Source organism: Rutilus rutilus, assembly GCF_951802725.1.
Source record: "Rutilus rutilus genome assembly, chromosome: 20".
NCBI lineage: Eukaryota > Metazoa > Chordata > Actinopteri > Cypriniformes > Leuciscidae > Rutilus > Rutilus rutilus.
In genome coordinates, this window is record NC_140225.1 from 1,882,469 (window position 1) to 1,901,598 (window position 19,130).

Consider the following 19,130-nt stretch of genomic DNA (forward strand, 5'->3'; position numbering starts at 1 on the left):
AAAAGATTTAAGCAGTGAGTCTATTTCAACCAAAAAATGAGAGAAAGTAGGAAGTGAGCCCATAATGTCTGTTTATGGATAAAAAAATTGCCAAATAAAATAAAAAAGTATGTATTCTTTGGATGTGTTGGAGTCAGTATAATAACAAATAATATCTTTCAAATTAAAAGGAATGCAATGGATAAGACACATGCCTTTGGTGTGAGAGACCCGGGTTCGAATCCACTGTGAGACACTAATGTGTCCCTGAGCAAGACACTTAACCCCTAGTTGCTCCAGAGGCGTGCGACCTCTGACATATATAGCAATTGTAAGTCGCTTTGGATAAAAGCGTCAGCTAAATGAATAAATGTAAATGTAAATGAGAAAATACACTAGACCAAAATTTCTGAACCAATTTGCAAGAATAAAATAAGTGTATTAATGTTTCATCTTCGTCACCACAAAACGAACAAGTACTAGAAATATCAATATCTTTGGACAACATTGCATTAACAGGATATATCTTATGTAATATTTTAAAGTGGACTTCTTTGGTCTTGTTGGGGATAAAATATTTATGTGGTAATAACCACGCTCTTCTCCATTCAATATTGCCAATAAAGGCAGCCCAATGGGATCTGCCTCTAGGGCAAATTAGAAAATCTGGCGAATATGTTTATTATTGTATTTCTTATCATAAATGCTAATGCCATCCAATAACAAAGCCGACTCCTTCGTATCATTTTGGTTGTATAATAAGTGGCTCTTAGTTGCACTAGACCTGTAGGAATAGCTTTAAGCACAGTATTGTATTATTTAAATTGAATAGGGAAGTCATGGATAGCCATGAAGCGTTCATAAGACAAGATGTTACCAGAATTGTCAAATAAAGAAATGATATCAATTAAATCTCTATTAAACCAATTAGAAAAAAAGAGAGTCCAGTCTGCCTCAGCGTCTGTATGCTCGAAGCTTAGAGACTCCAGGTGATGATCTAAAGCCTCAACAAAGGCCAGTCTGGTGTGTTACTGTTGTAGGCGAGTGATGTTAAGACGCTTGACACGTCTTTGTCCTTGTGGGCGTCTGCTAGGCTTAATCCGGATGTTAAGTTTGGAGATAATGAGACGATGGTCAGTCCAACATTCAGCACCACACATTGCCTTGGTCACCCTGACATCGTGCCGGTCAGGCATGTGCACCTATGACTCCATTCCATGATTGATGGTCACTTCCAACTCTGGCGTTGAAATCACCCAGTATCAGGAGTTTATCCGAGCTGGCTGTGGCAGCAATAATGACTTCCAGGTCATTATAAAACATGGTTTTGATCTCGTCAGAGTTGGTCATGGTAGGGGCATAGGCACTGATGATGGTGGCCGCCTTTTTACCAAATAGGTGGAGCTGTAAGGTCATTAAACGGTCGTTTATCCCCTTAGGTTGGCTTACCAGTTGGTTGACCAGGTGATTTTTTACTGCAAAACCAACACCAGCATCATGTCTCTCCTCCTGGCCTCGTCCGCTCCAGAAGAATGTGTAACCTGCACCCACTTCAGTCACTTGTCCAGTATCGGCCAGTCGGGTCTCACTAAGGGCAGCAACATCCACATCCACATTATATCTGGCTAGCTCTCTGCCCACGAGGGCGGTGCGTCTCTCAGGTCTTTTTGATCCAGATGTGTCCATCAAGGTGCGTACATTCCAGGCACCAACAGTGAGTGGTATCACTTTGATCTTTTTGTTTTATTTTTTTGTTTTTCGACCGCAAGTACGGGATCCCGCCAGCTGCGGTAGGCTGGCCAGGATATTTTGAAGCAGACAATGTTTAGTAGGGGTGGGCAAAAAAATCGATTCACATATGAATCGCGATTCAAACTTTACCGATTCAAAATCGATTCATAGAATTCCAAAAATCGATTCTTGTTTTTTTTTTTTTTTTTTTTTTTTTTTTTTTGAAATATATATTTTTTGGTATTGTCCTGAAATGAGTCTAGCTTGCCATTCCCATAGATGGCGCAGCATCGAATTCACACTTGCACTACGCCTGCACACTCTTGTCATAGCCAAAAGAAGAAGTGCAGCAGAAGCGGAGCAGAAGGAAGGCTGGCTGTGTGGCGTGTCTGTTTTTATTTCGGCTCCCATTAGCAGGTTAGAGCTTGCACACAGCCTGCGTGACACGCGCGTCTCAGGTGTGGCCCGAGTCGTGCGGAAAACGAGTGCATGAAATAGAACCGACGCCTATTTTTCTCGCGACACGCAAGCGTGTTGGAAGCGTTTCCAGGCAAAATAGAATGTTTATATATGTCATTTTGACACGAATATTCATATTAATAAATTACATTTTGATGTTTGAAAGTCTAGGTTTTGACATAAATGCAGATATAATGTAGGCTTATTGTATTTTTTTTATCGATTTTCAAAAATCGCACCTGTCAATACAGAACGAAATATTCTGTAGCCTATTTTGCCGTCAATAGCCTACTCCTTAAACTACATTTAGCAGTATTGTTTGTTTGATCTGACTACAGCACTTTAAAGCTAAATGTAAAAAAATATATATTTAAGTTTTAATTTAAACTGTATTTGAAAGCTGGCCAAAGCTTGGCACTTTGCACTGTTTAGTTGCAAAAGTTTTTATGAAGACAAAGTAATATAAAAATTGTTATTTCTTTTCTTTTAAATTGTATGTCTACTGCAATCACACAGGAAAAAGTCAACTACATTTACATAGGCCTACTGTGAATCGTTTTTTGAATCGAGAATCGTTTTTGAATCGAAAATCGATTTTGAATCGAATCTTGAGACTAAAAATCGGTATCGAATCGAATCGTGAAATTTTCTGAATCGTGCACCCCTAATGTTTAGGGTACCTTTTCTAACCCTTTCCTCACTACGGAGGTGAGCAGTGTGATCCTGAATAGGGCTGCTCAGTCACTCAGGGTGCTGCCGGACTTCACTGCTGCTTCAGTCCAGTGAGGGAGCGACCAATATCCTGAGCCGCCTGCGTGCAGGTTTGCGGCTATAGCTTCCAGCATATCCATGCCTGCTGCTTCGTCGCTCACCCATCGCCACAGGACTTGGATAATGACGATGGTAAGAAAAAAAAGTGCCATGACTTGCGCAGAGAACTTGGATTTAAGTGAGGGTGATTTGCGCAGCATTCATCCTCACTCTCTCGACCAGCCACATCTGTACCCAGTGGCAAGACATAGTCAAGACGACTGGAGATGGTCCTGGTTGCAGTGGAAGATCCAAAGACCCATTTTGGTGGAATTTCCTCCACCAGGGGCTCCACACGCCCAAGCTCAGACAAGCTTAGTTTTCCGGGTTAGTTAACCGCCGCCCGGGGTTCGGCGTTGGCAGCTGCTGACTGTACCGACTCACCAGGGATGTTGAGCCTGGTGTGCGCCTACGGTAGCAGCTAGAGGGCCGGGCCAGATGTAACAATGTAACAGATGTAACAGTTGTAACAGATGTAACAAGCCTGAGGCACAACTAGCTGGTCAGACACAGGTCTAGCCGAATGACTAGAGCCATGATGACTACAGTAAATTGCATTTCCCCATTGATTTTTCCAAAATTTTACATCCATATCACTTGAATGCGTTTCCTGAAGAAGAATTATATCTGACTCACTGCTTTTACAAAATAAAAAAACAGCTTTCCTCTTTACCGCGTCACGTAAACCCCTCTCGTTTAAGGATACAACAGAAAAAGAATGAAACTTCAAATCCATTGTACAAAGAAAAAGTTTAGTCTCTTATCTGAGAAAAACACACAAATCCATTTTTGAAATAGGAACAATATATAACCAAAATTAATTCACGAACATTAAATTAGAGTAGCTATAATCACTTAACCTCCTTGCTTGTCGCAAAGCATTTTAAGATAACATTAGTCAAAAAAGAAAAAACTGTCAATATCCATCCATCCATCCATCCATCTTCTACCGCTTATCCGGGGCCGGGTCGCGGGGGCAGCAGTCTAAGCAGGGATGCCCAGACTTCCCTCTCCCTAGACACTTCCTCCAGCTCTTCCGGGGGGACACCGAGGCGTTCCCAGGCCAGCCGGGAGACATAGTCTCTCCAGCGTGTCCTAGGTCTTCCCCGGGGTCTCCTCCCGGTGGGACATGCCCGGAACGCCTTCCCGGGAAGGCGTCCAGGAGGCATCCGGAAAAGATGCCCGAGCCACCTCAACTGACCCCTCTCGATGTGGAGGAGCAGCGGCTCTACTCTGAGCTCCTCCCGAGTGACCGAGCTTCTCACCCTATCTCTAAGGGATCGCCCAGCCACCCTGCGGAGAAAGCTCATTTCGGCCGCTTGTATCCGGGATCTTGTCCCTTTCGGTCATGACCCACAGCTCATGACCATAGGTGAGAGTAGGAACGTAGATTGACTGGTAAACCCTTCTTCACCACGACAGACCGGTACAGGGAATAATGAATGAATATTTAAATAAATAATTTGGAGAATACTTTTTGTAAAATATTAGACTGATATGTTTCCAAATCACCCACAAACCTTACCCCAATAAACCCTTCTTTTTTTTTTATTATAATTGTGTGTCCAGTTTTGTATAATTTCTGATCTCTTTATTACCAATCACAAACATTTGTGCTTCCATATTTATTCATTTAATTACTTCCTAATGCTCAGTGCATTGTGGGATGGACTGTGACTATACTGTGATATTTACAGATGAACAATAATTAATAGCTTTCTCCAGTTAGCCTAAAATGATATAACATAAAATAAGTTAAGCATCATTTAAATTACTGTAGTTTTCCCCTAGAATATTACCAAACATTTTCATGTGGTTGTGCGCTTAGATTTAATGAATAAGGTTTTATTAATTTTTCTCTTTCTGTTACTTGCCAAATTTCATACTCAGTAAAAAAGAGAAACAATTCTTAAGTCATAAAACGTTTCGATTTTATATTATTTTTTGCAACATGCTGCAACACGTATTTTTAGTATTATACCTGGTCATTCATTTCTCTATGTACATAAGAGAATATACATTTATATAATTGTACTTTAAAAGAATGTTATTTTTCAGGTAGGCGTGGCCTATTAACATGCGTGGCTTGCTTTCGATTGGTCAATCCACTGTGTACCGATGACGTTGAATCCCGGAAATCGAAACTTAATCGAACTACGAAGAAATGAAAGTTTTCTTGTGATCTGTGATGTATGTCAGTGTGAACTGACACTATTAGTATCGTATAAACCTGATGAGATATCGGTAACGACTGTTTTTGTGTTCGTGCGGTGAAGAAATGACGTTCAATCGCTGATCAAGGTAAACATTCAGTGAAGTTGTGTCGCTGTCTGCCTATGTAACGTTAGTTATTTTTAACAGTGCAATATGGAGTCTCTGTCAAAGAATTATATTTCTCTGCTGAATGAGTACCAGCAGAAGACACAGTGCACAGTGAAGTATGAGGAGGGATCCAATGAGGGACCGAGCCACAACAAAACGTATGGAAATATCATTCATTCAGTCAATATACTATGTATACAGGTGAACTGAGTTGAAGTCCGCTAAGGAACATTTTCTGTGCTGTTTGTGCAAATGATACTAAGTCAATGACTATATAATTTGTTTTTTAATAAAATATTGTTATCAGATTCACTATGAGGGCTATTGTTAATGGTCAGCGGTTTCCTGATGGAACTGGGAAAACTAAGAAGGAGGCAAGGCAAAATGCGGCCAAGAACGCCCTTGATGGCCTCAAGAGCTCTTCCAATATTGGATCTGTAAGTAAATATATGTTAAGTAACACTCACACACACGTTATGTTTTCATGTTTTATGGGCACTTTCCAATGATTTTTATACTGTAAAAAATGATATATATATAATTTATATGTAATATATTCATTAATATATATTATTAATGTATTAAACGTGTCTATGAAGAGCTATGCAAAATACAGAGGTGACGCAACATCTGTCTACTTGGCATGGGCGGCGCTAGGGAGGAGCTAGCAGGTGCTTCAGCACCCCCAAGAAAGGCCAAAGCACCCCGATAGCACCCCCAAAAATAATTTCTGGAAGAGAATTATATTCAGGCTGTATTCTATGGAAGCCCTGAGCCGAATTTTGAAGAAAAAACAAAACAAACTTGTTATTTCGAGATATTCAGTCGTTATTTCAACATAATATCTCGTTATTTCGACATAAGAAGTTGTTATTTCGACATAATAAGTTGTTATTTCGACATAATATATGCAATTTCGACATAATATCTCATTATTTCTACATAATAAGGGGACATTCTAATCTGCATTAAGCCACATTAAGCGTTCTTATAATGGTTTTCTATGGGTGGAAAATGCTTAACATTTAATTAAACATATTAATTTAATTAAGTTCATTTAATTAAGTTCATATTCTGGGCTCATCTGATTTTTTTGTACATAGTAGCCTACAGCCTACTTTGTTATGATTTTAGTATCATAATGATTAATAAATGCACGCACAATTATCCGTGAACTTGATTTGAACAAATGGCTTTCAACTTGTGTATGCAAAACTCTGAATTAAATGAATGTGCAGCAATTTGTTCAAATAGAGAGTCTGTAGGCCTACTATACTGTTGTAGCCATTAAATAAGCGCATTTAGTTTTATATGTATTAAAATATTATAATGTTATTTTTTTGTCCATCTATGTTGATTATGAAAAGTGAACAGCACAAGTAAGATATGATTCACAATATATCGGGAGACATGGAGTGGGTCAGACATGATTTTGACCACTTCATTAAGTTTTGTTTTGTAGAAAGCCTTTCTTTAAAGTGAATTTCGTTTTGTATAAAATGTATCTTAATTTTAATACATTTTTCATCAACCAATTGCCTGGATTTAATAAATAATAAGAAAATATAACAGACAATATAATCATGGAGGCGCCCGTGCGGTCACTTGCATTGCACGTTAACTGGAGCGCATCTCATCCTAACTTAACCGAAACTCAGTGTATGCCTCACACAGACATGAGAAATACATCAAATACACAAAGCTTGAAATGTCTTTAAATGAAATATTTCAAAACGAAAAGAAATAGGCTACTCTCTGATTATGTAATCCATTATGTGCATTTCTCTCTATAGGCGCGTTCAATACGGATATGGCGATCGTCAACTTCATCTTTGCAGCCAACACGGACACAGAAAACACTAGTTTATTAATAAAAATCAATGCACGCATCACCGGATTTACAAATGCACATCTTGCTTGTTGCACGCACACATATTATGTCGAAATAACGAGATATTATGTTGAAATAACATTTTTGATAATAATAAATCTTTATGAATATTTGATTGAATGCTGAATGTTGCGCTTGTTCAATTTCATATATATATATATGAAGAGTTCAGATGCAAAAGCCTCTAAGTGCCATCTGAAATTTTGTATATTGTATATTTATGTTCAGAAATTTCACTTAAATGGCAATGAAAATTACCTATGAATTGTCATTTAAGTGAAATTACTGAACTTAAATATACAAGCTTGATAAAAATGGTCATTCTAGAAGAAAATTTCTGATGGCACTTAGAGGCTTTTGCATCTGAACTCTTCATATATATATATATATATATATATATATATATAGAGAGAGAGAGAGAGAGAGAGCGAGCCTATAATTGCGCAGCTCCCCGTCAATGATCTAGCACCCCCTCAGCCCCTGCGTAAAAAATTCTCTGGCGCCGTCCCTGCTACTTGGAATCTCTAAAAGCTGTAATTTATGAGTTTTGTTTGACATATTATTTTGCATTTAAGGTCTTTGGCAAGAACAGCAATAAAGCACATGGGTCAGAGGTCGCAGCTTGTAGGTAAATAATGAACAACAGCCTTATTAACAATGTCAGATTTTTATCAGTGCTTCTCAACTGGTCTTTCTTCAGGACACAGACTTTTACATCAGACGTCAAGTAGATCCAAATGACCCACCACAGAACTGCAATTCCTTATAAAAAAAAAAAAAAAAAAAATGTATACATTTTTTTACATGTATTTATATGTTTACAAAGCCAATAATTCACATTATGTTCAACACAAGCCATTTTTATCCTCAATGCAAGTGAATCCTTTTTCAATACAAGCCACAGTCTAGATAGCTTGTTAGAACCCGAGCACTGATGGTGCAAGGAGGACCATATTGGAATTGCTCCGTTTATTCTTCTTCTCCGAGATTAATTGCATTTTTGCAATATGTTTTCATGCTTGATTGTTCAAAAAACACATTATTTTTCACATATTTTACATTATTACGGCACCTCTCTCCCCAGTCGGGCTCGAACACACTGATTTCGATGAAGCCCCTCCTTCCGAAATATGTAATATGCTAATGGTTAGCTGGCCCAGTGTGTTGTGATTGGTACTGCTTTGCACGGGTTCAGGAAATGTCCCGCCTCTCCGTAACTGTGAGTTATGCTCTAGTGTAAATATTAAGGTTATTTCAAACCAATTTGAGCCTCATTCAGACCCTGACAATGTTAACAAACAAGAGGATCGTGCTGAACGGATTTCAAGCACAGATTTCACAGGACGTTTAAGAGTGGTATGCTTTTTGTAATTTTCGTATACATTATAGATACAATATTATCCACCATTTAATAGTGATATTTGTCAGAACACTAAGGTAATACAAACAGTAATCAATCACAAAACCATGGTTAATTTTCCTAAGGAGCGTTGAACTGCCTTACAGAAGAGAGAGCTTACAAAAGCAACAGAAAACAAGCTGTTCTCCATCTAGCTGTCTCTTTGACACAGCGACAACTCTATCTTCTCTAATGCAGCTCAACCAGGTCTTGTCCCCTTTTTTGCGTATTCCGTGGGCAGGGATTATTTAAATGAGTACCATTGTGACTTCATAAGATCTGTAAAAATTGCGTTGAAGTCCAAACGAGCCTTTCGTTGTAGTTCTTGAAAAGAAGATTCTGATTCCCTTTGGAGTGACTTTGAGCTTTGTAACCTTGCAGATCTTTTTTATGCTCAAGCAGCAACATTACACACTAACTAAAGTTGAAAAGGTGAAAAAGCATAATAGGACCCCTCTAAAACTTCTTGCTGACACTCATTTTAAGTGGCACGAGTGACCACAACACATTGAAAATACACATAACTGGAAATAAATGACTGTACAATTTCAAAACGAAAGTGCATCATGAAGTTCAGTTTAAGTAGTCCATCTGCCCCAAACTTCATATGTTTGATAAGAGTCCTGGCCTGACGACATCTACATGCCACCAGGTTTAATTTTATTCTGTCTTGTTTAGTTTTGTTCATGCATATCTCACAACCTGTTTACGTTGGCGTAATTTGATGAGCTTCTTCTGACATATTTATCAACCATTTTTGTCCCTGAACACCCAGTTGGGAACCACTGATTTAAAGGGATAGTTCACTTTGAAATTAAATTTTGTTATGTTTTAGCTTACCTCAAGGGCATCCAAGATGTAGGTGTCTTTGTTTCTGCAGTAGTTTCAATTTTGATATTTTTAGGTCAAACCGTTCTTATCTGTCAGTCATATAATGCAGGTCGATGGTCTATTAAACAATTCCCCATCGTAAGTACACATTGATGGCCTAAGACACGAAACGAGCGGTTTGTGTGAGAAAACGAACAGTATTTATATAGTTTTTACCTCTTATACACAACCACGTCCAAGTGATCTGAGGGCGCGCGCGCTTCCTGGCGTGTGATGTGTGCGCGCTTCCTGGCTTAGTCTGCGCAAGCGCCGGAAAGCGCTTGGTTGTGTACAAGAGGTAAAAACTATATAAATACTGTTCGTTTTCTCACACAAACCGCTCGTTTCGTGTCTTAGGCCATCAATGTGTACTTACGATGGGGAATTGTTTAATTTGGACTTCTCTGTGCATGCTCTTTGAGGTGGTGACCATAGACCTGCATTATATGACTGACAGACAAGAACGGTTTGACCTAAAAATATCAAAATTGAAACTACTGCGGAAACAAAGACACCTACATCTTGGATGCCCTTGAGGTAAGCTAAAACATACCAAAATTTTATTTCAAAGTGAACTATCCCTTTAATAGGCTCTTTTACTATATTTTCCACATGTTGATCTGTTTATTTTGATATCTTGTCCTTTATTTACGTGCTAGCCTGAACGGTTTGAGTATTGCTGATGAATCCCAAAGCTCCATACCTGACAACAACTACATTGCAAAACTCAATGACTTCTGCCAGAAAAATAAATGTGTACTTCATTTCAAATTAGCGGAGAAAAGAGGCCTTCCTCACACCCCAGAGTAAGTCTTGCACAGCCCTTCACAGTTCATATGTGTTCGAGTTGGAAAGTAAAACTGACATTTGCTTCTTCAGGTTTGTGTATAAAGTTGTCATAGACGACAAGGAATATCCTGAAGGACAAGGAAAGAGCTCAAAAGAGGCGAAGCAAAACGCTGCTCAGCACGCTTGGACTAAACTTCGTAATCAGTCTGACTGGACCGCACAGACAGGACCCTCCAGAAATTCAGCTATGTGTGTAGTCAAGATGTTAGTGTTGACTAATGAACATGCATGTTTTCAATTAAAGGTGCTCTAAGCGATGTCACGCATTTTTAGGCTGAAACATTCAGCAAACATCTCCTCACTATCCACTAGCTGCCTGTCCCCTGAACACGCTGGAGCCCAGGCTCCCCAAACGGCAACAAAATCAAACTGGCCCAGCCTGGACCACGAAACATAACAAACAGTGTTCCAGCCAATAACGACAAGAATGATTTGAGGCTGGGGGTTGGGGGGTTAGTGCGCGTGCACATGAAGGGGGGTGTGGGGAGTGGAGGAGAGAGAAGCATGAGGATGGAAGTTAGCTAGAGGAGAGATGTCCTAGACAACGGTTAACATTACAATTATATTCTCTTGAATTTTGATATGCTGACACACGAACAAAGAGACGACGTTCCGATGAACACATAGCAAAGAAGAGGGAAAAGGAGAAGGAACGTGCGAAGTCCAGAATTCACATCGGAAAAGCCTGTTTCAGGAAGCACGGAAGGGAGGGGGAGGGGACGGGATGAGGAGGAGGGAGGGTCGAGTGTTGTGGAAATTTCTTTATCCTAAGACTTTATCAAATAAGAGACACAGCGATACCTCTCAAAAGTGAATAAGCAATGCTTTATTTCTTGCAAGAAAGGTGTTCTACACACAGACAATGTCTAGCATGAGAAGGCAAAGTGTCCTCCTCTTTTCAAAGTTAATATAGTACTTTCTTCAGCATCCACACCCTTCCTTAACACCTCTCGTCTTATTTGCTATTGGTGTATCAGCAAAAAAAATACCCTATATGGCATGTTCAATTCTGCTGATCCTGCTCTTATGTGTGCACAGAAAAAAACATAGAGTTTGATATGAAAAACACAGAGTAATTATTCATTAGAACACAGCACACTTCCTTTCCTTTATGTGGGAACACAGCCCACTAGGGACAAGATATCCCACTATATTTCACTCAAGCCTACGTGCGTTATGCAGCTTATATCCATCAATGCATTCAAGATAAGCAAGAATAAAGTTTCCATTACAAAAGCATAAGTAAGAATAAAATTTCCATTACACGAGCTAGCCTCCATTTTGTTTGACAATACTTTGTCGACAAGAAGTGACGTCACCCGACATTGCTTAGAGCACCTTATATAGCACTTCATAACAGAGTTGTGAAGATGACAATTCTTCTCAAACCCAGGAGGCATCTCAAGTTTAAATGAATGAAACAATATTACGTTGTGCATATAATACATAATGTTATGAAATTGCACTGCAGTTATATGTTCATCTGTTCCATAGTAAATCTGAGGATGCACAACTCTCATTAAACAGCCCATGTAAAACTCCCAGCTCAGGTGATTTCAGCGTCTTCAAAGACTCATCTGCTGCCAGTTCTCCTATGGCCAAACGTCCTGTAAGTCCTGTCTGTGTTATTGGCAGCATTTGCATTTTTGACTAAAATATTCAAGCATTAATGTACGAGATGCTATCAGTTTCATAAAACATAAACATATTTTAATATTTTAATTTAGACTCTGAGCTCACTGGATGCGAAGCCGAAAATAAAGTAAGCTTTTACGTTTAAGATTTACTATTTTAGATGTTACATGTTTATGAACATAACATTTCTTATAATTTATATCACATGTTCTTCTAGATTGGCAGCAAATTTTCATCAGTCACCAAACCGCCTTGCCCAGAGTAAAGAGGTATTGGAACATTAATAAGTTCAGCTTAATATTATGTGACATTAGCATAACTAAAAAGTGGAACAAAATGAAGTCATCTTTGAGATAAGTTACATTTTATGTAAGCAAGCTGTGGTATGGGTTGTGTATGTTTTGCTTCATTAAATGAGTACTCTCCATGAAGTAGAGGTTGTAAAATTTACGAGACTGTAAAATGAGACCGATGCTAATTCACAGAACCCAGCAAAGCCATCTGGAGGTCAAACTTCAAGCCAAGATATAAAGTCAAGGTAAAAAATAAATAAAAATTCAATTAATATAGCTTTTTTTCCGATTAGAAATCCATTGTTTTGAAGCTGTTATGTTCTTCTCTGTAGGTTTTTAGAAGACTTTGACTTAATAAGTCCGCTAGGCCATGGTGCATTCGGCAGTGTTTTCAAGGCAAGACGAAAGCTGGAGGACAAATATTATGCTGTGAAGATAGTGAAGAGTCGAGAGTAAGTAAATGAAAATGTTTATTATCTTAATGTAATCTGATTGGCTGTGTGACACAGGCTTTTAATTGCTTGTGTGCCTTTAATGTCCAAAAAAGACACAACAGCAATATCCCTTTATTTTTGTACTGCATCTACAGAATATAATGTGATGATATATATTGTATCTCCATAGAAAAGCTCGTCGTGAGGTTGATGCTTTGGCTCTTTTTAACAATGCCAACATTGTCCGCTACTTCAGTGCTTGGAGAGAGGACACGGCATACAGACACGAGTCTTCGGGGAGCAACAGCTTTTCAGAGTAATTCAGCAAACACAACTCATTCTAGAACAGACAAGGGCCTGCATGTCTGAAAGTGTTTCATGACTACTCGACACAGACGCAACGCACTAATAGCAAAACTAACTGACCAGGGGTGCGTTACCTGCACGTATTGTCGCAAATTGATCATTCTTGCACGCTGGTTAATGGAGTCATGCAGGTATTTTAAATAATCCATTTGAGATTGAAATAATGCTAGATATTTTGCTATAAATTACGGACATGGCATCTAAGGACTATTTCAAATTTTTCCCAGTTATTCTGCTTCATTTCCAAAATCAATCTTAGCGTAGTCTCGTTCTTACGTACTAGAGCATGTTTGCACATGCACACTCTTCAAAAACAACACTAAATCTCTTGACAAACTAAAAGACGTAAATTACATTTGTATATATTCATAATAAAAGATATAGATTGTACTGAATGTCAGCTTGCAAACAAGAAACTGTGCTTGCTTCTAAACACAGGTCGAGATCTGGCGTTCCAAACCACACAAGTTTGCCATGCTGTTTACGAATGTTCGGTGGAACGATAGTTTCGGGAAACACCGACTCGTTGAACTGCTGATAATGACGGAACTTGTAGTTGGTTAACGATGCTTTCGGGAAACACACCCCAGTTGAATAGTCATACAGTCCCTAATTTTCACCTAACATTAACATGTACACTGATGAGCCAAAACATTATGACCAGTCACAGGTGAAGTGAATATCTTTGATCATCTCCTTACAAGGCCACCTATTAAGGTCTTGGTAGATTAGATGGTAAACAAGGCTCCAGCTCGCAACTTACATTACTTAAAGTATCTGCTGCTAACGTCTTGGTGCCAGATACCACAGCACTCCTTCAGGGGTCTTATAGAGTACATGGGCCAGATTTACTAACAACTTGCGCCAGCGCAAATTTATGGGAGGAGAGTATTTAAATGAATCACGTTAAGGTTTGCGCTCGTCAATGTACTGGTGTTTGTGCCATTATTTACCGCACAAAAAAAGCATGTCTTAACCCATTTTGAGTAGACAGAGAACAGAGAGCGCGAGGTAGAAGGGAGAAAATATTTCCCACTCGTATTGATTTCTTTGGAATGCCAGAGGAAGACGTTATCCGAACATATCGTTTGCCAAGCCATGCTATTTTTAATTTGCTTTAGGAAATAAGACAACTTGGAACGCTCAACTACAAGGAGTCACGCAATACCTGGTGCATCAAAACTTCTTGCAACCCTTCATTTTTTGTCCTCTGGCTCTTCAACGTACTGTGGCTTCTTCAGATGGGATTTCACAGTCCGCATTTTCACCTGCGTTATCCGTGGTCACAACGCTAATTTGAGCTACTCTTGGTAGATTGCGTTGGTCATTATGTAGCCTAAATGATTTGACTGCATCTGTGTTCTTTAATTTGCGCGTCGTCAGTAGATCACGCAAAAATTAAATTGGTGGAATTGCGCTCTCATGCTAATTTGCCCCATTTAATAAATCTGGCCCCATGTCTCTGTGGGTCGCCATTGTTTTGGCAGCACATGGAGGACCAACACCATGCTCATAATGTTTTGGCTCATCGCTGTATATTTCAATTGAACTTTTTTTTGTTTTAAAGCAAATATCGAAAAACATTTATTCTTCTGAAAATCCATGTATCTGTTGACTTTAGTTCTGGCAGTGGCCCGGGAACAGAGTTCCTCTACATTCAGATGGAGCTTTGTGAGGGAGACACGCTGCGTGCCTGGATTGATAAAAGAAACTCTCCAAAGGAATCTTTCCCAGAGAGGAGAACGGATGCGGCACGGATCAGCAAACAGGTGCTGACGGCCGTGGACTACATTCACTCCAAGGGCTTGATCCACCGAGACCTGAAGGTGAGCACCTCGCTAAAACGAGCTTACATCAGGCTCCCATAAAATGGACAATTAAGAACTGTACTTTTCCGAGTTTGAATCAAATTCGCCAGGACACACAGGATACTGAATTTAAATGTAAATTGAAATGACAGGAAGAGGCACATTATATAAAAAAAATATGCATATATATAATTGTTTTTTCAAACATTAATTATTATCATGATGCAATGTTTCTGGAAGTTTTGCCATTTGTGTATATGGTAAAATTGAATCCGTGTTATTTTAGTATTATAATGGGTTTTTTTACTAATATTTTGAATGTTTTTATTATATTTTCAAGTTTAGTCATTTTGTTCTGTGCATTTGTTTTGTTGAAAATGTTTATTTTTTTATTTCAAATTTAGTACTCTAAGGTAAACCAAACTATAATTAGAAACATAGCCTTGGCGACTAGCCGAAATAATTGTATTTTTATTACATTTATTTCATTTAATTTCAACTCAGGTAATGGAAATGTTTAGTTAAAAATATTAGTTTTAGTTTCAGTTTTAGTTTTAGTTAACGATATTAACACTGATTTGAATCGAAAAGGAATTCCCTACTCCTGGTTTCCACTACAACCCTGGTTTGCACACTGTTTTGATTACTTTCTTTTGTTTCTTTGTTTAAGCCTGCAAACATAATGTTCGGCAGTGATGGAGGAGTGAAGGTTGGAGACTTCGGCCTCGTGACTGCAGCAGAAAACGACAAGGATGAGCGGAACGGACTGCAGGAACGGACTATAGACACAGGATCTCCTTCATACATGGCCCCGGAGCAGGTGAGTCAGGAGGCATTGAAATATGAACCCTCAACCCATCTTAATTTAATATAATTTAATGCATTTCCAAGTAAAATGGATATTAAAAGGGAAAATATAGAGGAGAACTTGATTTTATCCATTGGGAATTGACTGTGAAAATTGGATGTCACATGCCAGAATGGAGCTGGTTAGTGGGCAGTGATTGGAAAAATAAGAGAGATGCATTTAACAAAAAGATCATTAGGAATATTGGTCACTGATAAATCATGCACACTAAGATCAGTAATGTGCACAAGAATATTTTAATTTCATGTTGATTATAATGATTTTTACCATGTTTTTTAATGTTAAATTTTTTTTTAAAAAGCTCCAGCATTTTTGAAAACTTTAAAAAACTTTTATGGCCCCCAAAATATTTTGTTATATTAATATCTGAATGTACAATATATCAAAAGAAAGAACAGAACCTCTGATTTTAAACAAAAAACAACAACAAAATAGTTGTTCTTGTAACTCAGACAGTTTCAGAGAAACTGGGAAAAAATTTCTGGGAATTTGATGTTTCCCCATTCAAAGAGAGAGGAGCTGTAGCCCCAGAGGCTTTTCAAAGATGGTCGCCGAGTGAAATGACTTGCCTTAAAGGGACTTTGCGCAAAATTCCATCAATGGCAGGATTAAAAAGTGAAATGCCTTTTTGCAACTGTTCCTAACGCTTTTCATTGTTTTAAATATTTAGGTGACTCAATATTATGACCAAAAGGTGGATATCTACGCTCTGGGTCTCGTATACTTTGAGCTTCTCTGGAAATTTGACACGATGTCTGAAAGGGCGAAGGTTTGATTCATTTCATTTTGATTCACCCTTTATATAATAATACAGTCCATGTAGTCTTTTTCTGTCTGAACTTTAAGTATTCTAATTTTTTTTGTTTTTTTTTACTTTTAGATTTGGGGTGCTTTACGAAATAGGAGTTTTCCTCTGGAGTTCTCCAAGAAATATAGCTTTGAAGTGAGTGTAATTTCATGATTGAAGATGTTGAAATTCAGCATGTTTTTAACATGTTGAAATTATCAATCAGTTTATCATTCAGTTATTTTGAATATGACCTTGGTATGATCACTTACTCAAAGATGAGCGTTATCTAACATGCTGTCTCTTTTCTCGGGTGATGCTGACGAAATAGCACAAGCTCATCGAGCGAATGTTGAGCGCCAGTCCTAAAGACAGACCAGACGCCACAGAGCTGATCAGAGAACTGGATTAATACTCCACACTCCTGAAGACGGATAAAGACATCAAGACCTTCTGATGAGATCTCTTCTTCTCATCAGAAGAGCAAGAAGATGGTTCTATAGAGCAGCGTAGTCCCTCCCCTCCGCTTCCGGCTCATGGGACCTTATTTCGGAAATAATATGTATGGTAGTCAATGGCGAGAGACAACTTATCTTTTTATTCCGTCTGAACTGTGCCCTGAATTACACATATGATGTTTGTCAATTTAAAAGATAATTATGAAAGTCAAGAAAGTCGCAGTTTGTCATAAAACAGAAGAGTAACATTTAGTTTTATGTGAAAATCGCTCAATGAACTACAGGAAGCGAAACAACAAGCAAGATCCGTTGCTCGTATGTGTGTATTCTGGCTCAAAACACTCAGGCATGACGGCGTAACGTTACGATTATAACCTAAGACTATAGAAAAAGACAGACGTTAGCTTCAGTAAAGTTAGCTTCATTCATTGAGAGAAAAGGTATGACGTCACACGTGCGCCTTTTGGGTTTGTAGTCTCTGTAATTACGTATTTTCTTATACCTCAACAGTTTTACATCAAACTGAGACTTTCTTGACTTTAAAATGTATCTTTTAAATTGACAAACATCATATGTGTAATTCAGGGCACAATTCAAATGAGATCAAAATATTTGATGTCTCTCTCCATTGACTACCATACAATATTTTCCCGAAATAAGGTCCCATGGTGGTCGACCGGAAGGGGAGGGACTGAGGCTCTCTATAGAGCAACTTACAAAAAGTGCTTTAGATTCAGACTGATACAGTCAGCAGATGGCGAGTGTGAAATTCAATCTATAAGCAACTACCTTTTTAAAAATGAAAATTGTCATCATTTACTCATCCTCATGCTCTTTTTTTAGCAGAATGTCGGTTCTTTTGTGTTCCACAAAAGAAAGAAAAACTTGTGTTAAAATTTTGGAAATTTGATAATGCATTCAAATGTTTGCTTACTTTTTAAAATCATTAATAATGCTGTCGCTCCTCCTTTAAAATTTTTTATTACGCTCAACTCAGAAAAAAAAAGAGCTACTCGGTCAGCCACTAGAGGAGAGTGCAATATTCCCAATCGCAAAACTTCTTTTGGCAAATCAACTTTTTCTTTTGTGGCCATAACTCAGTGGAATACTCTCCCTACACACCTTATTACATGTACAAATCCTCTAACCTTTTCGAGTTTGACAAAGGCGTGGTTACTGTCACAACAAAATTGTACACATTTATGAAGTGTGTGTGTGTGTGTGTGTGTGTGTGTGTGTGTGTGTGTGTGTGTGTGTGTGTGTGTGTGTGTGTGTGTGTGTGTGTGTGTGTGTGTGTGTGTGTGTGTGTGTGTGTGTGTGTGTGTGTGTTTTGGTTTAAGGAAGGGGGAACAATTGAGCATATGATAGTTTTAATTGAAAATTAAGTGTGACTGTAGTTGTAAAATTGTATATTTTAATGTTTTTTATTTTACTTTTATGAAATTTTGTCTTATTGATCTGTCAAGGGACTACGGGCGGAAAATAGCACTTGTGCTATAACCTGGCACAATGCATCTCTCCTTGTTTTGATACAAGGTTAATGTTATTTTGTGCATTGTCCCTGTTTAAATAAAATGAATCTGAATCTGAATCTGAAAAAAATAACAAAATGTGCAATTTACATAGTCTAAAAACTCATTTCTGATTCAGTCCGTTTCTTATTTGCATGAATTACATTTGGAACAGAAGTTGAATCTGTCAGCTTTTGTTATTGTGTCTGTATTGCATAATATTCTGGAGCTAAAATCATGGAGCTTTTAATCTCGTCTACAGGTTATGGAATCATGTGGGAAAAAGTGGTACATTTGGGGCAATATTTATTTTCCTCTTTTACTGTTAATGAATCTGATTGGATATTGTTGGCATGTTCCTGTGCAAATAAAAATCTTTAACTGTACATAAATACTAAAACTGTCTGGCTGTCATTGTAAATAAGAAGCATATTGACTGCATAAAGGTCAAAATAAATGCAATGTGTCAAGATAAAATGTCAAAATTAGGTTGACAGCTGATCAAAAATATGATCAGATTATTCCAGAACGTGTCAGCTAAAGTTTTAACATACCTATAGATTAAAAAAGTTTTGTATTTAAGTAAAAGGTCAAAGTTATATTCAGTATCAAAAGGGAGCGGCATGTGGTAAAACGTGAAATCATTCGTCATGTATACGT

At 38.2% G+C, this 19,130-nt stretch overlaps 1 protein-coding gene across 2 annotated transcripts; it reads left to right on the top strand.

Annotated features, from left to right (window-relative positions):
* The first annotated feature begins 5,065 nt into the window (after positions 1-5,065).
* Positions 5,066-18,550, top strand: LOC311279350 (interferon-induced, double-stranded RNA-activated protein kinase-like). 2 transcript variants are annotated; one of them, XM_084390773.1, is made up of 16 exons: positions 5,066-5,459; positions 5,609-5,738; positions 7,768-7,820; positions 10,121-10,267; positions 10,341-10,514; positions 11,805-11,919; positions 12,038-12,072; positions 12,163-12,214; positions 12,431-12,483; positions 12,571-12,690; positions 12,863-12,988; positions 14,660-14,864; positions 15,517-15,666; positions 16,385-16,483; positions 16,595-16,657; positions 16,833-18,550. In XM_084390773.1, exons 1-16 carry the CDS (start codon positions 5,347-5,349, stop codon positions 16,911-16,913), a joined length of 1,716 nt encoding a protein of 571 aa, XP_084246899.1. In that variant the 5' UTR covers positions 5,066-5,346; the 3' UTR covers positions 16,914-18,550. The 2 variants fall into 2 exon arrangements, with proteins under 2 accessions (XP_084246899.1, XP_084246900.1); XM_084390774.1 differs by having other exon boundaries at positions 10,341-10,499.
* The last annotated feature ends 580 nt before the right edge of the window (positions 18,551-19,130 follow it).

What these genes read in the sequence shown, in the direction of transcription:
- LOC311279350 (XM_084390773.1), top strand. Translation starts at nt 5,347, where the DNA reads ATGGAGTCTCTGTCAAAGAATTATATTTCTCTGCTGAATGAGTACCAG. An exon ending in GCTCTTCCAATATTGGATCT is followed by an intron (nt 5,739 to 7,767) that starts GTAAGTAAATAT and finishes TTTGCATTTAAG; the next exon opens with GTCTTTGGCAAGAACAGCAA. An exon ending in CATACATGGCCCCGGAGCAG is followed by an intron (nt 15,667 to 16,384) that starts GTGAGTCAGGAG and finishes TTAAATATTTAG; the next exon opens with GTGACTCAATATTATGACCA.